Consider the following 19600-nt stretch of genomic DNA (forward strand, 5'->3'; position numbering starts at 1 on the left):
GCTACAAGGATGATTCTTTTTTAGAGTTTATTCAATGGAAAAACACACAAGTTTCTGACATTTACAGGCTTTACAAGAGAATACAATTTCTAAATAGGCGAAAAAGTCCAAAAGGGACAGTGTCGCTGTCTTTTCTAGTGCTTCTCGTGTTGCTGTTGAATTTTAGTGGCGCATTCGATTCGCTTGTCGTTGATTAGAAATTCCCGTGTCGCTGTTTTCTAGGGTCGTGTCGATTGTCGCTTTAACTCCTTGGAAGGCCTTGCAGGCGGCTCAAGCTCACGATGCGAGGAGTTATTATTTTTTTCTTTATCTTTTCTTTTTTTTTTTTTAATTTTACGCAAACTTTCAGCCAAACGTGACATATACAGCCGACATATACATGTACATCTTTATTAGGAGTGGAAAACAAAAATCCATAACTCGCTTAAAAGGCTTCGGATCGAGCTGAGAAGCGAGATAACAATAGGAAAGACAACAAGGCATCGATTTCGGTCAACTTTATTGTCAAAATATCACAATTTCGGCTATAATGTGAATTACCGTTTTTCTCCATACAAACCTTTATAAATTCAAACCGTTGTAACACAACACCTCCATATGCTGCAAGGCGAGAGTCACGTTTCGCGAATTCAAACTCAGTCGTTATGTTATAATATATGTCAGCTGTAATGTCACGTTTCGCTGAACGTTCGCATAAAGATACAAAAAGTAATAATTTCTCGCATCATGAGCTTGGGTTGCCTGTGCTCTTGCCTAGCTTCTATTTAAAGGCGTGACCACTAAGAAGGGAACTGTAAACTAGGCCGTTAAGACTTGGGTCCCATGAGCTACATTATGTATTTGTCAGTGTTAAGTGTTTCTTTACATGTATGTAACCATGTTATTAATCATAGTTGTATGGAAAAAAAAAACCAACTTGTATAGAAACCGCCCTGATAGAGCATGTATTGAGACCTACCAAATTTGTTAAATACTTTATACATTAAATTTTTGATGGCACGGATGAAACTTTTTCCACATTCTGGCTGCGAGAAGATTGGGGCGAGAGCAAAAATAGTTATTGATGGGCACAAAATCGTCTCCATTGATGTTTTGTACTGAACGCTTGCTATGCAGGCTAGAAAATAGATGCGATGCTTGCTACAGTAGTTTAAGTACAGAGTTAAACCATCAAAAAAGAGCCTTATTCAGTTTGGAGGCAGCTTGTGAACACCCATCCAAAATATCCAATCTCTTTTTAAGATTTGTTACAGATCATAAACAAAATCGACATACATGATAAAGATCAGTTTAAATCAAAGTTTACATGATTAATATCTCTGCTGGTGCAAAGCTCATACACCTCAACTAGTGGGACATCCTTTTCAACAAAACGATACTCATCAATGATTACCAATAGATTGAACCATTGGGTTGAAAAGCAGTCATTGTTTGAAACTGTAGACTGCTGCTGTGCACTGTGCTCACCAGTAGACAGTATTTCAACAAATTTATGGAACTTTTCTTGCACTTGCCAATCAAGTGTCACCCCAAGAGCAGGAGAAGTAAGTAACCAAGCAACAGCAGAGTGCTCCTTTAAACGGTTACCACCATTGGCAGTTTGAGGTGTCAAGGCTCTGCTTATGTGGTGAAAATGAGTCAGGAAAGCATCCAGATCCAAACCCACTAAACTTGATGAAAAGGGGGACTTGATGTCCTGAAAAAGAACATAACAGAGACATAATGCAATAGGCCATTTCCAAGTTACCTTGTGCCTCTGAATCAAAATGAGTCCTCGTGCATAACCTTTCATATGGAGATGAGTTTCATTAGCACGAAAAGGTCTAGGGAAACATAATTTCAAATGAGTGGTTTCGTATGAAGTCTCATTTTGACACAGAGGCCAAAGGCAACTCAGAAATGGCCTATTTATGTATCATCGTTTCTTTCATGATGTGCTGGCTGGAGGATCTATGCCTCTGGCCTTCCAACGGTTAAGAGTTGGGAATGGAGCCATCCACGCTATTCCCTCTCCCCCCCCCCCCCTCCCTCCTCTGGCGCATTGCACAGAGAGACTCACATAAGTATTACATTAGTCTGCAGTTTGCCTATTTCCTTGACCAGTTATAGTGGTAAGAATTCCAGGGGGAGGGGGGAGGCACCCAAATGAAAAAGTTGTGGATGCTAGTCATCTCGGTTAGGCGTATAAATCAAGGACTCTGGTCTCACTCAGGGTGTTCATGACAAAATGCCACTATTTTTAGCTACCAAAGTATCTCTTAGGGTGCACTTAAAGACATAATTATAAGAAACTCTCTTATTTCCATTTTTAAGCTCGATTTCTGCAGCTCTCTCGAGTCCAGTCTACTGGCACAGGTTCCATTCCTGAACAGCAGCTTGTAATCAAGCCTATTCCGTTTTAAGTGGTATCTTGTAGCGGTCAAATAAAGCTCAAGCCATGCCCAGATTGGTCTCCTTTAGGGGCTTAATTCAAATTTTCTGACGAGCATCCCTACATGTAACCTCCCACCCAGGGTAGAAACATCTTCCATTCATTGCTTTACCTGCAAGGTATTGCTTTCTACCTGAGATCCAGAATTATCATGACAGAGATCTTGTTGTAATCCATTCACAATCCCTGAAATGTAATCGTACCAGCCTACCATCTCTGCTTGAAGTACTGACACTGATGTATTTTGTTGGAAGCCGTATAACACAGCAACCTTCCCATAAATGCTGCCGTCATGTTCAGCATACTTTACAGTTTTCTTTTCACTGTGAAGAACTGACAACAGAGCATCTAAGTTAAGATTTACAGTCAGAGATTTTGAAATCGGGATGTTGCTATGATTTCCTTTCTTATACAAAGGTAATGGCACGATGTGACTCTCCTTGTGAAGAGATTCGTTCAACATCACAGTATTCTGTTTTTCACTAATTGTAGCATCACATAGATTTTGGTCTTTTGTAACATCCTTATTCTCAAGCACGGAGGCCACACATTCTTCAGTTTCGACATTTTTCTTGGTCTTCATACACTTTTCATCACCAGAAAGCAAATCACCGTGTTTGCTTTCTGAACCACCATGAATATCAACCCTCTTTTCATAGCCATTCTCTGGATGGCAGTCTGTGCACAATGTTTTTCTAGGTTCCAAATTACCCAGTTCAACGTAGTTCTCAAAATGTGAAGAACTCCTGTTAGATGCTGCCTCAGAAGTACTTAATTTGTCGTCCACATGAACTTCATTAAATACTTCTTTACAGCTACCACTAGATTGCTGTAGTAAACAATCTAAGAAATGAAAATCTGAATTTTGTGAGATTGAGAATTCAGAGATTTGATTTTGATCAGTTCCCATGGAAGTTGTCCTTATTTTTGAGGTTCCATTGCATGCTGCAGCGTCAGAGAAATTACTCTTTAAAGGCCCAGTACACAGCTCTTCTACATTTGGTTGCTCATTTAGTTCAGGTGTGTTACATGACGTAGGTGTCGGTTCGTGCGGAAGTTCTGAAGACCGTTGAAGTTCATCGACTCTTGACGGAGTGACCTGCAAATCTTCTTCCGAATTTAAACGACAAGGAGGTAGAGTCAGGTCAGTGTTCTGATTTGTTGACTGACGCTGTATTGCAGTGCATTCTTTTGCAAAAGCCCACATTGCGTTCCCAAAACGGTGACATTGTGGAATAGGAAAGACCTCAAAATCGGGAAGAAACGGATTTAGAAGCCTCTTAGTTACATCTTGGTCCGCAGATTCCACTTTATCGTTATAGCCGCGACGATTACGCTGAAAATCAAGGAATGTAGCAGAGAACTGTCTCGTAGTTAAAGGAAACATACCCATATGTTTGTCACCCGTATCCGCCATCTTGAAAATGAGCTTGCAATCTGCCAGCGTTTTTTTCATTTGCGCATATTCAGTGAGTGGTACTCGCTCCGTCACTCGCTCCAGTGCCATTTGTCCGTGGAGAAATTTTGACATGTTTTGATATTTGCAATTTTGGAGCCAGTTTCCCGTCATAAAGCTGTCCTGCAAATATGTTTGATGTTGCTCTGAGTAGTGCTGGAGCAACTATCGCTCTTGCAACATCGTTTGATGAAAATTATCCGCCAGAAAACATCATAGATGGGTGAGTAATTTACAATGTAACACACATAAACTTACATCAGTTCTTGTGAGCTTAGCTTTGTCGAGAAATTTGCTGACTCGATGATAACTAGAATTAATTTGACAAACACCCTGTCACTTATTGGTTCTCTATGTTTGTCGTTTGGGATGCGTTGAAATCTTCAAAAAAATGGCACATCGAGCTATCAAAGTCGTATTAAATTTGCAGTGATAACCTTTCATACTGTTGTCCTGGCAACCATGATTATTATACTTGGGGGTCCCTCACGATCCTGATTCTCTGAGATGCAGATAGCTCTGGACATTTTGTCATACTGTACATGCATGTCGAGCATAGTTGCATAGCTACAGGCTTACTCCTTACCAGCTGAGGGTGGTTCAAAGTGAAAATCAAATACAGTTCAATACAGTTACAGTTGGACCCTGCTAATTCAATCTTGGTTCTGTCAAATTCCCCGTTATTTTTAACTCAAAACCATTTCCCTTGGATTTTCCATTCAGCCATTTACTATCCAGGGTTTCAGCCAAAATTAGTGGGAAATCATGCAGATTTTTCAAGGCACATTATGCGGCAAGAAAGGTCTATTATGCAGTAAATTATGTAATGCCTTTTTAGCTAATTTAATCTTTTTTATTAGTTCTCAGAGGAGCACAACCCAATTTTTTGCGGTCCAAGACCCTATTAGCGCATAACTTTAGGAATGATAAAAGCATCTGAAATTTTATCATCTGTTGCCTCATTTTAAAATGTTGAGATTGGAGATGGCCAATAGACCATTTTACAGTTGTATGTTCAGTGACCTGGCCTCTAAATGGCAGCGAGGCTGGAGGTGACCTTGTTTTGATACAGACCTCACTGCCTTTGTTGTGTAAATCAAGTTGTCCTTATGGCAACTACAGTTGGCATTTAGGTCCCGACATGCAAAACTATACAGAACACCTGCTTTTTTGTTCTTTTGTTGAACAAACGTTTGCAGAAGGTTTCTGAGGTCTTTTGAAAGGTCACCTTGAAATAATGTTTAAATGGTCAAAGAACTTAAGGTAAAGCAAAAATTTCCTCTATTTTCCTTAAATTGTACGATTTGTGGGAATTTTGTAACTTTTTGTGAATTATGTGATGTGTTGCGATATTAGGTCGATTCTGTGAAATCCTTCCATCGTAGAATATCAGAAGCCCTGACTATCAAATTTTTTGAACTATTTTTCATGCCCCCTGAGAGGTCAAAATAGCGAGGTTCAACTGATTTTGTAAAAAGTTGTCAGCTATTAGTTAGTAAAGAAATTCTATACCATGTAGCTACATGTACCAACTTACATGTATTTATATCTTGGTTTAGGGTTCAAGGTCTTCTACATTCAAAAAGCTTATGTACCGTAACCCGATATCAAATTAAATTAAAGGTTATAAGAAGATAATGTACAAATAATCTCCTATTGTGATGACTACTTACTTACTTGTAACTTAACCCCATGGTCCCTGGAGGAAGTGTAGGTTACACTGTATATGTAAAAACACTGATTCTTTTGTCTTGTCTCAAAGAAACAATGAACACTTAGTCTTTCATGGATACATGTTGCAACACTGTCTAGTCTCATCTCATTCCTCATCGTGCCCGGCAGGACACCTATGTTTAAGGCCATAACACTGTCTAGTACACCGATATATCACATATTTTGTAATTGGCCACTAGTCTTTTTAGAAATCTCCATTCATGTCTCATTCATAGCTGCATGAGATCTTTACTTTCTATCGTGCATAATTCACCATTGGGCTAAACCCAGACAGCTGTCTGGCTATAAAGAGTTCTAGCTTGAACTTTAGCATCATTCGCTAGCTTTATCACTAACTGTATGTATTGTTTAGTCCTCTAAATTGTAACTCCCACCCACCCTTCCTTTCATTTGGTGGCTTGATTGTTGTTGTAATTTTAACAAACTGGGGTCAACCTCTTGCCATGACATTGTCTGTTAAGTCTCTCAGCGGCTTCCCCAAGCTTTGATTTTTCACTATTTAGTGGTGCTATTTTCCGCTCATTTTGCCTAATTTGATCCAGCATGTGCCAGCGATGTCAGCTTATAGTGCTGGGGATACAGTAGGCTTGAGCATGCCAGAAATGTCTACATTCTACACAATGCTGGCCAGAGGTTTACATGTGAGCTTTTTTGCCCTTGACGCCAAACCTAAAATACTGTTATGTGTCTGTGTTTTTTGTTTTGCAGAAGTCTTGACACATTCTGGCCAACAACAGGGATGTTTCCACAAGAATTCATCATCAGCTTCACTACATTAATGAGCATAGGAAATATTAAAATCTTATCTTCAAATGGTAAGCAGACACCATTTACTGATAATAATAAGTGTGACGGGTAAATTGGCTAATCAGAATACATGTGTTAAATTTGCATTTAAATGGTTTGTGCATACACTTGCCTTGAAGTCTATGATTTCCTTTTTTAAAGATGGTTCAACTTCTAGTAAACCCAAGACTCTAAGACTCTTATTTTTCAATGCTGAGATTTCAAAACTTGGCAGATATTTTCATCATTTTCTATATTCCTCTTTTTGACCATTCTATACTCCCCCCCCCCCCCCCTTCCCTTACAATGGCTATGGTTCATATTTATACCTTGGGAATGGATTAATTCCCCGGGGGGGGGGGGGTGGGGAACTCCCATATAAAAAGTACAGGGTGCTCATCGTACCTTGTAAAGGTGAAAAAAAGCAGTTTTGGTACCTCTTAGGGTGATCAGCCTTAAGAGGTCCACAGCAGGAGCTTTTGTTAAGGTATTTTTTGTTAAGGTATTGAGCTAAAAAAATATTGTAGGAGAGAATGTTTTGTTTTAGAATTGGTATCTCTTAGGGGTGAAAATTTCAAGCCACGCCCACAAAACAGGATCTTGGTACCTCTTAGGGGTTCTTTCCAAAGTTTCTGACAAGCACCCCAATCCTTTCTAAATGGGAGTCTTCCCCCCCTCCCCCGGGATTAATTCATGCTATTTGACCATGTTATTAATATGATTTTTTTGTTGTTGTTGTAGATGACAGGCAGCTCTCTACATCAAGTACTTATTGGTTTTCCAAAATTAATAGTCCAAACACTGTTTCGTTAAATCATATACATATTAGACAGTACAGATGACAAAAGGCCAAATTATTAAAAACACTATAAAATATTATTTGGAAAATTTAAAACTGCATGTGGCTTATTGAGGATACTGTATATACAGTTGAGAGTGCTGCATGGGCAGATTGTTGATAAGTAATATTTTCTATTGGCAGTTAAAGGCCTTTGCATAGAGAAAAGCAGCAAAACAGAGCCAGTGGACTTTGAACCCCTTGTGGATAAAGGTACTGGTAATAACATGGTTGCTTAATCTTTATTAAGTACGCTGCATTCTGAAGACCAGTATCTCAAGTAGTTTTCCTGGCTGTTTTTGTTTGTTTGTTTGTTTGTTTTGTTATGTGGTACATCTACATGTGTGTACTTGTAGTCGTGGTAGCCTATTATGGACTGTATATTGGACTCTAGGGGTGCTTTCCATTGATGAAAAATTCCTGAATTTTTGGTTTGGAGTTAAATGGTTAATTATGCATTCTTATTACACCAAACTGGAAAAGTTTTGAAAAAAAAACTTTTATGATGAGGTGTGTCTCTTTCTCCATAATAGACCTTTCCCGCATTCCACTTCAGTGCGTTCGAACAGTAGCATCAGAGCGAGGTTGGGGTGGACATTTTTATACATTTGCTGTATTTTTGTCCACCCTGACCTCGACTCAGTGCTATTGTTTGTTGGAATGCAGGAAAGGTCTATTGGGGAAAACCCCCAAAAAAATCCTTAAATTTTCTTCCAAACTGAAATTTTGAGGATTTGGACTAAGACACCCCAGGTCAAGGATTTCAAGACTAACTACATCTGAGACTCCTCCTGAAGAAGGAAGGTTGTTTAATGTTTCATTAAAAAGGATTTAAAAAACTGAGATATTATACAGTACATGTGCATGTAAAGATATACACTGTAAACTGCCTAAGTTTCAACTTTACAACTTGTTCATTAAAACCAAGTTGCATTGTATTGGGGAAACAATATTCAGCAAATCTTAGAAGTGTAATAAATATGGGTCTTATTAAGCCATATTATTGGGGTAAAACGTTTAATGGCATTGGTACACTGATCAATTTGATGGCTGAAAGGTATGCAAAAGAAAAGAAAAATACACAATATTTAGGGATTTTATTAAGGGCTGGACATTGGGCAAATTGACCGGATGTGAGGATTTTTTCCCCCTGGTTTGACCATCTAGACTAGAGGAAAGTTTAGATTCTTTTAAAGGTATGAACTTCAAAAAGTTTTGCCTGCCTGAAAACCAGTGGCCCTTCTGCTGAAAACCTTAATGAAACCCTGAATATTAGGTTTTGCTGTTATATGAGTTCCCCCTTTCCAATGCTTTTTGTTATTCTTAATTTTAACATGATAAACTGTATTTCATAAGGCATGATACACTTTGAACAGTCTTTCATATAAAACAATTAGCCATTTTATAATTATTTTGCAGGGGACATTATATTTTTGCAACTTGAGTATTATTGTAGAAGATTGAAAACATTAATTCTATTCCAGAGTATGAACATACAGAAGGTCAAATGCAGAGGGATGAGATACAGGTATAGTGGGCCTGTGGGATGTTAAAATTATCAAATGCGTAACATTTCAAGCAGATACCAGCTATAGCATCGATCCTTTCTGTGTGTTTATGGACCTCAATGGCGCCTCGGTCCATGAACATTCCTAAAAGTTCATCAACATCCATGCATCTGGACCTCATGATGGTCAATAGCCCATATTACATGAAATTAGCACGTGAAGAATTCACTTGTATTCTTCACCATCTACAGGTATATTAGGAACTCACAACCTGACCAGCTCCCACTTGGCTTAATAGCTCAGTTGGTAGAGCACTGCACCGGTATCGCAGAGGTCATGAGTTCGAATCCCGTTCAGGCCTGAATTTTTTTCAGGCTTTAATTTCACAACTACTTGTGTGTATAACTGTGATGATCAGTCATATCTTTGTAAATTAGCACGTGTTTGTAGTTAACAAAATTAATGTGTGCTCTGGTCGGCTAATTCTAGGGCGTTATTCTCCTATAATGCCCACAGCTGATTACGGGCCTGCAAAACTTAAGCAAAAAGCCGTATAATAAGCAACTTATTAACCTCAAACATTCAGTCTTTAGGCTATTGCCCGGTCAATATGGCAAGGTCTTGGTCTGATATTTTCCTGTAAAGACCTCACTCTCAGTCAATAAGTTATCTTCAAACCTTTTAAGTGACTTGGCCTGCTGGCCATTACATGGCCACTGGTTGCACATTAGCTCAGGCTGAGTGAACTTAGATGACAATTTTGTTTGTGTCTTTCCTCTTTAGATTCCTGTTACTTCAGCTTCTCATCTGAGATTTCTGATCAAGAGTGGATTTGATCATTTTATTTCAATCCATAACATCAGTGTTGATGGCACAGCAGTACATTGAAGACAAGAACACATTCATGCAAACCAGTGATCAATATTATTTATTCCAACTAATTTATGTGTTTATAGGAAAAGACTATCCTTGTTATGGGCTTTTGTACATATGAACTGAATCAAAGTGAACAATGAGATCCGTTTAGCCCTAGTACTTTAGTATCATAGGCCCGCAATACGTATAATGGACTGCGTCTATTAAGTACCGTACATCTTCTCTGCGTGCATTACACCCATGTATTGTGTTCCTGCAGATAATATTTAAGAAATAGAATACAAGTTCCATGTTTCTATCGAGTTTAAATATAAATCTACCAGCGTTCTATCACGAAAGCTGTTCTCTGATAGTCTACGTTACTCACTATCTATTCTGTGATAGATAGTGAGTAGCGTAGCAGTGTGCCCTTGTTAACCTTGTCGAAGTGTCTGTGAAGAGGATTTAGATTAAGTCTGGAAAAACTAGTAGAATTATACTTAAAGAATTAGATTATTCGCTCTCGATTTCTATGCATGATAGTTGACTCGGGCTTCACCCTCGTCAACTATCAACTGGCTCATAGAAATCTCGAGCTCGCAATCTAATTGTTTAATAGCGGAGCTCCTGAACACCGCATACCATAGAAAATTTGATTGTCACGTGACGGTCCGTACCTCCGTCCGTCCGTCCGTCCTTCCCACTCCAAGTCCAATACCTTGAAAACCAATAGAGTAGCACCATCTTTGATATTGGATATCCATATTATGGTTGATTGACAGCTGTCTATATGTATTAAAACATAGCGAGGGCCGAAGCTCCTTAAGTTTGCTTCTTTGCCTTCTTTAATCTAAAGACATCAAAGAAAACATCCCCACAGCGTTGGAGGTTTTCCTTCGCTTTGTAAACAAAACATAAACAAATCCTCCACGAAAACAACCTTGCAACTTTTGTAAAAAAATATATATACAAATCAACACGTACGAGCGTCAAATATATCAATCTTATTCTCTACACCTGCTTTCTTTACCTAGTTGCTTTAATCTGCTTACGATGTGAAGTATATATGAAATAATTCATATTTGAACTGCGGTTGTAGATGAAAGTGAAGAATGATCATCGCAGTAAATTTTCCAATTTAAGCAATTGGAAAGAAGTATATACTTCACATCATTTTACTCCTCACGGGAAGATATGAACTCAATTAATTGACCTCATTCGCAATGTGTGGCTTCATAGCTCGGTTGGTAGAGCATCGCACCGGTATCGCGGAGGTCACGGGTTTGAATCCCGTTGAAGCCCTGATTTTTTTCAGGCTTCTTCTTTCCAATTGCTTAAATTGGAAAATTTACTGCGATGATCATTCTTCACTTTCACTTAATCTACTTATGTTACGTAACAGCTCTCGTATTAGTAGTACAGCTTAAACTGGTTGTACATAGCTTGCTCGGCCTATAAGTTTCTTGAAAGCTCGTCGATATTCTCTGCTTCTAGCGCAGTAAATCACGGGATTAAAAACTGAATTGCAGAACAAAAGCGTTAATATCAAAGATTCTATTGCTAAAAATGTCTTAGGTGAACTTATAAGGGGTACAAAAACAACTCTAAAAAGTCCGTTTGGTATGTAACACATCAACACTACTCCGATCACAAATGTTGTGGTCTTAAAAGCCTTCCGCTCCTTTAAAAATGTCGCCGCGGCCGCCGAGGATATTTGCTGAGTCTTAATTTGCCGCATCTGATTTCGAGCTTCGTAATAAGTAGCAATGCGGCAAAAAATAAGAATAAAAATACTTGGAAACGTTGTGAGCATGAGAAGAAGCGAGCGTAAAACGTCATTTGTATAAAAAGATAACAATATCATGGGAAAAGCCAGCAGCGACCACGCTAAAATAACACTTACAATCAAGCGACGTTTAGTGACGATGTCTTGGTATTTAAAGGGGAATTTTATCGATATATACCTCTCGATGCTTATCAACGTCAAATGCTGTAGCGAGCTCATAAGGGAAGTTCGAATGAATTGTCTTGCAGCGTATGGAATGGCGCAAAGCTTAGTTGCCGAGCTGCCAGTGAGACGGTAGATTAGTTCAGCAATGAAGAGTGGCTGTCCCAATGCACCAGTCATAATGTCGGTTCCTGCCAAACAGGCCAGCAAAACGTTGTATTTGTCTCTCAGCTGAGGTGTAGTCTTGACAGCAAGTATGACCAAGATGTTGAGAAATATCGTCAATGGAGACACGAGCAGATTGACGATTGTTACCGATATCAGTGCAACAGACATTTCGCTGGTAAGAAGGTTTGGACGCCATTCCGGGAAATCAAAATCTTTGAGTTGATAATCGCAACTGGGTGAGTTAGATGAGGAATTCATTATAGTCAGTCGTAAATCTCAAAGTGCAGTGAGGTGCTCTGGATGTTATTCTTACAGAGCCGAGAACCAGAAAAAAGACGAAAAAAATCTTCTTATTCTTGTATGTGATCTCTACGCAGCAAGGGTGAAGCGCAACTGCCCAATAAACGGTGCATTTGAACTCAATAGCTCTTCGCCCTGAAATTTATCCAAGTAACCTTTAGAAGTGATTAAAAATAATCCTGTGAAGATAAAATTGCAATTACGATCGGGCATGATTGTCTTAAAAGCTGTAGTGTCAGCTTTTACCAAAATAAAAAACGGGACTTATGTCGACGTTTGTAAAAGAGAGCGGAATATCTATTCTACGTTTAAGCGAAATTCTCTTCAATCAATAAACAATGCAAGCGATAATTCGTAAGTGATTACAAATTGAATCTGAAGTGTCCAAATCGTGAATTGCGAATGAGAAAAACGCATATAGGAAATGCACATAAATAATAAAGTGAAATCATTGTATTGTATACTGAAAAGAAATGGGGTGATTGGAAAATTAACTGCATCAATCTACTCTTCAGAGCCGACGGGGACGCTATAATCGATCACTTAACAGTTTGATATGTCTTAACTGCTTTCTCTTGCCAGCTAGCTTAGCAATCTCTCGGCAAATGTATTTTAAGCAAAACGGAATTGGTCGAATTGTTTTCGGGTTGATGATGGGTTGATCAAAAGCTTTGCAGAACAAAAACTTTAAATTTGTTTGACGGCGTCGGCTGCTTTCCCTATTTCCTATCTTTTCTAATTTTTATAAAGGATTTCCTGATCTGAATTTAATCATGTAAATACGTCTGAGGTTTTTTTAGTTTTATCTACACTTGTCGGGAAGTTTATGAGGGAGAAATTGAGGTTGCTTCACGATAATTAGTACGATCAGCAATTTTTTCCAGTACGCTTTTTATGCCCAGCCGTATCACAATTTTCATCTAAACAACCGTCATAGCTACCTCGGAAAACTTAGCGGGAGGGTTTTCCGAAGAAGAAATTGAGGTTGTTTGGTGAGAAGTGATACGATAATGATTTTTTTACAAGGAGAGTTTTAATACCCTGCCGTATCACACGACGCTCCGCTTAACAACCTCCATATCTACCTTCCAAGACTGAATCTTTGCCATAAGGTAAATAAACACCCGAGAATTATGTTATCTCTCAGATTGGCTAATCACAGTGTACAATTCTTCGGATGCGTCCTCGAAGAATTCTCGACAAAATTTTCTCGACCGTTATCACTTCGTCACTCTACTAGAAAGTTGTAGATCTTTGTAAGTGGAGATCTTAAAATTGCTTTAATAGCGATATATCAACAGTGAATTAAAGAATAACTTATAATGGTTGTCTGAAATTAAAATTATTTCAGTCATCGCCAAAAAATTTTCACAAGAACAGATTAATTCTTCTTTTTGACATTTTCCTCTTGTTTTTCCCGGTGCAATTTATCGATGAAAATCGATGATTGATTATTAGCAATCGTTGATAATAGATAATCTTTTCGCATATCCGGGCGGCCATCTTGAAGTGGCAAAACGAAGAGGGTTACTCGCCATTCTCCCTCACTCCTGCTCTCCAGAAAGTCTTTTTTTTTTCTCGCTCTTCAAGCCCTCCCTGTTTTCTGCACCTTAGAAATCGGCGCCAAATTAAAATTTACTCGCTCCCTAAACTTGAACCTACATTACAAGCGAGGTACATCAAAGATTTCTAAAGATAACCGAAAATTGCCGAAGACTTTCGAGTAAGAGCCGAAGATGTTTCGATCTTACATCGACACGTAAGTACAATTTAGGGGATTTATTATGTAACCATAGCGACGGTGATCTTTTCAGACGTCAAAATAACGTTATTTTCACGTGTGAAGATGATGTTTTTCCCGCGAAAGCTCACCTGGCATTTCATTGGTGTTAAGACGCACGTACTGTTTGCAGTCACTGTTTGAGCAATGTTTACTGTTGGAACAGTTTACACACATGTCGAGAGATAGTTGCTATGCACATAGCACTGAAAGCGGGTGTAACTGTGTAGGGTTTTCATTCAATTTGATTATATTTGTTGACTTTTAAAGTAACAAGAACTAATTTCATCTGTATTTGTAGTAATGAAGGTTCAAATTACCTGACATTAATAAACAGTTTTGAGGTTAGAAAACTGTCAGCCAATAGCTTAATTCACTGATTCATATAGTTGCTATATTCTGCGAGCAGGATTACGCTTCACTTGGCGAATCGCTCGTTGCCAGCGCGTGACTCAGTTAAAGGTGAGGCCGCTTCCAGGCTAAATAGGCCCTTTGCAGCTAAGCCATCACGTGACCTACTTTTCATAAAATTATGGGTTATAACTTAACAAATGCCAGAAATGGAAAAAACATGTCAAAAACCAGGGGCCTCAAACTTGGCCTTTTTGGTATTTTCGATGCGCTCTTTCCATTTCTGGCATTCTTTAAGTTATAGCCCATAATATGAAAATATTCTCGGAAAAATTTGGTCACGTGACCCCAGCTGCAAAGGGCCTATTGGCTACGATCTCTTCAACGCCCGCTTATTACATTTAAATCGCCGTTTCTTGGTTCAGGCTTACTCTTGTACATCTTGGCTTCAGAGTACTCTTCCATCGATTCCAAACAATTTCGACCTTTGCTGGACACTGAGATTCTCCAAATGTCATACACCGCGCATATACTTCGCCTTAAGATGGTAGCCTTCACCTTGCAGGTAACAGTGGTTCATACTGAATGTTCTGTCAGTATACCCAACCCGAAAAATATTTATCCACAGTGAAGCACATAGAGTATTCGCGATCGCGTACTATTTCTAATAAACATCAATATTTATGCTGTTGTTTATTACAGTTTAAACGTTTATCACCCCCCGAAAATTAACACTTGAGATATTTTCTCTTGACACCTTTGCGGTCTTTACGTATTTCCCGGCCGGAGCACCGGGACTTTTTACGTTACTCTGCCGTAGATAATCTTGTGTGTATCTAGTTTTCTAACTGCGTTTCGTATCTTTAATTACAAGAATGTTTCGTTGGACTTATAAGCTGTACTAATGATGTTTCCGATAGTTTTGTTTATGATGCGTTGAAAAATTGATATTGGTCGTTGACATATCGATTTGCATCTGAGTCAGTGACAAATTTGCATATTCTGACCCCTAACGATAGTCGCTTCTACGCTTCGCGTATCCACGACTAAAAACCAGTCTCTGTGTTGAAACTCTGTAATATTTTCCGACTTTCAATCCGCGTACAGCTATTTAAAAGCAAGTTCAACCTCCAGTAATTCGTCAACTAGACAACCAATATGACTTAAGCAATCGCTTACCATTTCCAGATATTTAAAGAACGCTTTCCTTCGAAAATCTGTAAACATTTTTCCCAGCTGCCGCGATTATAGTAGAGTCACTGCGTAATATAAACAATCCACGATACAGTCGTTTAATTTTGTAATATTTTTGCTTTATCAAAAAATATTGGATACGATTTCAAGGAGCACCTCAAAATAAGTGATCTGACCAACTTCCAGCTCGGAATCTCGCGTGCAAGTGAAGAGAGCGTTGTTTACAAAACACCGAAATTTATTATTCTCTTGTTATCATGGCCTCGCTTTTCCCAAACAACGGGGATCATCACTTCAAAAGGAACATGGCTGTACATCGAACTAAAACTTTTAGTTTGGTTAAAATAAAACATTGATCAACTACACTACATATTTCACCGCCTCCTTACGATCAATTCGCCAAAATAGTACAACTCAAGGAGCTCAAAAACCACCCCTTAATTTTTCACCCCTTAATTTTTCACTTAATTTTTCCACTTTCGTCGGAAATAGGCGACAAAAAAAGCGCTACTCATTTTAACACATAGTACAAATTTTAATTTACTTAGTCCTTTTAATTAGTTGTAACTGCATTAGTGTCGATGGTAGAGCTTAAATGGGTTGTACATAGTTTGCTCTGCACAAACGTTTCTTGAAAGCTCGTCGATATTGTCTGCTTCTGGCGCAGTAAATCACGGGATTAAAACCTGAATTGCAGAGCGCAAACGTTAACATCAAAGACTCTACAGCTAAAAACGCATCAGGTGAACTAATAAAAGATCCTAGAAAAATTCTAAATAATGCCATGGGTAAATAACACAACAAAACTAATCCAATGACAAATGATGTAGTCTTTAAAGCTTTCTTCGCCTTTAAAAACTTCGCCCTGGCAGACTGAGTCGTAATTTCTCTCATCCGCTTACGAGCTTCGTGATAACTAGCAATGCGACAAAAAACAAGAATAAAAATGGCCAGGAATATAGCGAACACATGATAAAGGCTGTTTAAAACGGAAAGCTTGTAAAAGGGAAACAAAATTGCGAGGAAAACCAGCGACCACGCTAAAACAACACTGACAATTAATCTACGTTTGGTGACAATATTATCGTATTTAAAAGGAAATTTTATCGATATATACCTCTCGATGCTTATAAACGCCAAATGTTGTAGTGAAATCAAAACGAAAGCTCGACTTAAGCGTCTTGCAGCGTGTGGAATAATACAAAACTCTGATGCGGGCCTGCCAGTGAGACGGTAGATTAGTTCAGCAATAAACAGTGGTTGTCCCAATGCACCAGTCATAATGTCGGTTCCTGCTAAACAGGCCAGCAAAGAGTTGTATTTGTTTCTCAGCTGAGGTGTAGTCTTGACGGCAATTATGACCAAGACGTTGAGGAATATCGTTAATGGAGACACGAGCAGATTGACGATTGTTACCAATATCAGAGCAACAGATATTTTGCTGGTAAGAAAGTTTGGACGCCATTCAGGGACAGAGACACCGTCACCTAAAGGTAAGTTGCAACTGGGTGAGTGAGATGAGAAGTTCATTTCTGTCGGGCTTAAATCTCAAAGTGCACTGAGGTGTTTTGAGTGTTATTCTTACAGAAAAACACCGAAAATATTTCCACTGTTTTTCTTTTTGTTTGTTTGTTTTGTTTTCTATCTCTACGCCGCAAGCGAGCCGAGTAGCTTACAAGACTGTTGAACTGAACTCATTGCAGTCTACGTTTAATATCTTCTAGCCGGAAGTGTTCTCAAGCCACCTTTTAAAGAGGAAGAGAATTTTGTCGGGGAAATAGTAACAATTACGATCGATTGGAAGGCTTTTACTAATTACAATTGATAAGCCTTGATTTTTTCAGTAAACGCCGGAGTAACATTGGTTTTTCCTCTTTTCTAAGCGCTAAAAAACGCAACCTATTCCGAAAACCCCAATTAACTGAATAGAATGCCTGCAAGAGAATTTCAGAAAAATAGAATCCAATTTTACTTTAGAAGAAGATTTTTCATCTGGAATTAACACCCGTGCGAAATCTCCTAGGCTGTAGTGTCGGCTTTTAGCAACGTTATAAACGGGACTAATGTCAATCGAGTGCTGTAAAAGAGAACGGAGTAAGTGTGCGAAATTCTTTTCAATAAATAAACAATCCAAGCCATCTTCCGCTAATGATAACAACATGATTGAATCTGAGGTGTTCAAATTGAGAATTGCGAATGGGAAAACCACATATAGGAAATGCACATAAATAATAAAGTGAAATCAGTCATTGTATTGTAAAAGAAATGGGGTGATTAGAAAATTAACTGCTTCGATCTACTCGTCAAAGCCGACTAGGACAAAGCAAAGGCTTATCGATCACTTAACAGTTCAAATTTCCTTAAGTGATTTCCCTTGCCAGCCAGCTCATCGACTTCCTGGCAAATGTATTTTAAGCGAAGCCTAATTGTTTCGGGGATCGATCAAAAGCTTAGCAGAACAATCACTTCAAATTTGTTTGAAGTGGGCCGCTTTTCCTATTTTTTTTTTTTGTTAAAAAGGATTTCCTGATCAGAATTTAATCATGTAAATGCAGTTGAAGTTTTTTGGTTTTATCTACACTTAGCGGGAAGTTTATCCAAGGGAGAAATTGAAGTTGTTTCATGATAAGTGTACGATAAGCAATTTTTTCCAGTACGGTTTTTATGCCCAGCCGTATCACACAATTTTTAACTACAAAACATCATATCTACCTCGGAAAACTTAGCGAGAGGGTTTTCCGAAGAAGAAACTGAGGTTGTTTGGTGAAAAGTGGTATGATAATGATCTTTCTACCAGGAGGTTTTTATACCTTGCTGTATCACACGACTTTCCGCTTACCAGCCTGCATACCTACCTTGCAAGACTTAGATCTCAAGACTTAGTTAATCACAGTGGAAAAATCTTCGTGTGCGTCTTCGAAGAATTTAATTCTCGACATAACTTTCTCGACCGTTATCACTTCGTCACTTTACCAGAAAGTTGTAGATCTTTGTAGCTGGAGATCTTAAAATTGCTCAGTTTAACAGTGAATTGAAGAATAATCTACAATGGTTCGGATAATGTTTGGAAAGTGGTTGTCTGAAATTAAAAATTATTTCAGTCATCGCCTAGCTACATGACATAAGGATCGATTTTTTTCATCTTTTTAAGATTTTCCTCTTGTTTTTCCCGGTGCAATTTATCAATGAAAATTGATGATCGATTAAGTAAACGATGGTTATAGATAATTTGTTTGCATATCCCGGCGGCCATCTTGAAGTGGCAAAACGTAGAGGGTTAGTCCTCACTCTGCTTCACTCCTGATCTCCAGGAAGTTCTTTTTTCTCTCTCCCCAAGCCTCCCATGTTTTCTGCACCTTAGATGACGCGCGCCTAATCAAATGTACTCGGTACCTAAAATTAAGCCTGCATTACAGGCGAGGGACATTTAACTGATAAAGAAGCCTCGACTGTGCTCTGTTGTTGTAAAGCACTCGCAGGAAGCGGTAGAGCACGAAAGAAGTGTAGGGGAAAACACGAGACGTAGTCGAGTGTTTTTCCCTACTTCTTGAGTGTTCTACCGCTTTCTTAATGCTTTACAACAGAACAGGGCACAGTCGAGGCTTCTTTATTTGTTTTATGATAAAGAATCCATTATTTTCCCCACGCATTCGGCTGAATTTTGAAACCAGACTTTATTTTCCAAACTAGTAAAAGTGGCGTCAGCGTGATCTGTTCTCTGATAAAGCATCCTAAAATAAGCCAATCACAATCCTTGTTAGAATTGTTCAATTAAATAATTTGATTGGCTAACGAGACAAAAGCTTTTACAAAAATATAACTTCTCATCATGAACAGAGACAACTCAATTGGTGTTTTGTGTCGTTGTTTTACATGTAAAGTACAATTTCTGCCTTCGTAACAAGTATAATGTCTTTTATCGAAGTATTCGCTAGGTTGAGAATGTGTTTATTTCACTACTTGTTTTTGTTTTGGAATCTAGCAAAACTTGTACCACTATTGTTAACAATGGTCTCTATGCAGGCATGGTTACTGCAGACAAATAGCTCGTTTCCATTGCGTTTTTCCGGCTGAGGCAGACACAAGCAGATTGACGATTGTTACCGATATCAGTGCAATAGTTGTTTCGCTGGTAAGAAAGTTTGGACGCCAGTCCGGGACAGAGGCACCACTGGAAGAAAACTGAATGCAACTTAGTGAGTGAGATGAGAAGTTCATTTCTGTCGGGCTTAAATCTCAAAGTGCGCTGAG

At 38.6% G+C, this 19600-nt stretch overlaps 4 protein-coding genes across 6 annotated transcripts; 1 reads left to right on the top strand and 3 right to left on the bottom strand.

Moving 5' to 3' along the window:
- On the bottom strand, positions 1-3849 carry LOC145467184 (uncharacterized). Of its 2 annotated transcripts, none has more exons than XM_081450741.1 (2): positions 2565-3849; positions 1-1696 (listed from the first exon to the last, which is right to left on the bottom strand). In XM_081450741.1, the coding sequence occupies exons 1-2, from the start codon at positions 3846-3848 to the stop codon at positions 1286-1288; spliced, it is 1695 nt and encodes a 564-aa protein (XP_081306867.1). In that variant the 5' UTR covers position 3849; the 3' UTR covers positions 1-1285. The 2 variants fall into 2 exon arrangements, with proteins under 2 accessions (XP_081306867.1, XP_081306866.1); XM_081450740.1 differs by having other exon boundaries at positions 2544-3849.
- Positions 3850-3948: 99 nt separating this feature from the next.
- LOC145467198 (intraflagellar transport protein 25 homolog) lies at positions 3949-9925 on the top strand. Of its 2 annotated transcripts, none has more exons than XM_081450755.1 (5): positions 3949-4110; positions 6330-6436; positions 7390-7458; positions 8730-8773; positions 9537-9925. In XM_081450755.1, exons 1-5 carry the CDS (start codon positions 4019-4021, stop codon positions 9639-9641), a joined length of 417 nt encoding a protein of 138 aa, XP_081306881.1. In that variant the 5' UTR covers positions 3949-4018; the 3' UTR covers positions 9642-9925. The 2 variants fall into 2 exon arrangements, with proteins under 2 accessions (XP_081306881.1, XP_081306882.1); XM_081450756.1 differs by having other exon boundaries at positions 6333-6436.
- Positions 9926-10027: 102 nt separating this feature from the next.
- LOC145467189 (histamine H2 receptor-like) lies at positions 10028-12336 on the bottom strand. The gene has a single exon (XM_081450747.1). The coding sequence runs from the start codon at positions 11980-11982 to the stop codon at positions 11032-11034; it is 951 nt and encodes a 316-aa protein (XP_081306873.1). The 5' UTR covers positions 11983-12336; the 3' UTR covers positions 10028-11031.
- Positions 12337-15940: 3604 nt separating this feature from the next.
- Positions 15941-17656, bottom strand: LOC145468421 (beta-1 adrenergic receptor-like). The gene has a single exon (XM_081452126.1). It carries the CDS (start codon positions 16877-16879, stop codon positions 15941-15943), a length of 939 nt encoding a protein of 312 aa, XP_081308252.1. The 5' UTR covers positions 16880-17656.
- Between the last annotated feature and the right edge of the window lie 1944 nt (positions 17657-19600).

Source organism: Orbicella franksi, chromosome 14, assembly GCF_964199315.1.
Source record: "Orbicella franksi chromosome 14, jaOrbFran1.1, whole genome shotgun sequence".
Taxonomy (NCBI): Eukaryota; Metazoa; Cnidaria; class Anthozoa; order Scleractinia; family Merulinidae; genus Orbicella; species Orbicella franksi.

Excerpts from the sequence above, each read along its gene's own strand:
- LOC145467184 (XM_081450740.1), bottom strand. The coding sequence starts at position 3,848 with ATGGCGGATACGGGTGACAAACATATGGGTATGTTTCCTTTAACTACG. Across the intron at positions 1,697-2,543 it reads TAGAAAGCAATACCTTGCAG|GACATCAAGTCCCCCTTTTC; the intron begins GTAAAGCAATGA and ends GTTCTTTTTCAG.
- LOC145467198 (XM_081450755.1), top strand. The coding sequence starts at position 4,019 with ATGTTTGATGTTGCTCTGAGTAGTGCTGGAGCAACTATCGCTCTTGCA. Across the intron at positions 4,111-6,329 it reads CCAGAAAACATCATAGATGG|AAGTCTTGACACATTCTGGC; the intron begins GTGAGTAATTTA and ends TTTGTTTTGCAG. Across the intron at positions 8,774-9,536 it reads TGCAGAGGGATGAGATACAG|ATTCCTGTTACTTCAGCTTC; the intron begins GTATAGTGGGCC and ends TTTCCTCTTTAG.
- LOC145467189 (XM_081450747.1), bottom strand. The coding sequence starts at position 11,982 with ATGAATTCCTCATCTAACTCACCCAGTTGCGATTATCAACTCAAAGAT.
- LOC145468421 (XM_081452126.1), bottom strand. The coding sequence starts at position 16,879 with ATGAACTTCTCATCTCACTCACCCAGTTGCAACTTACCTTTAGGTGAC.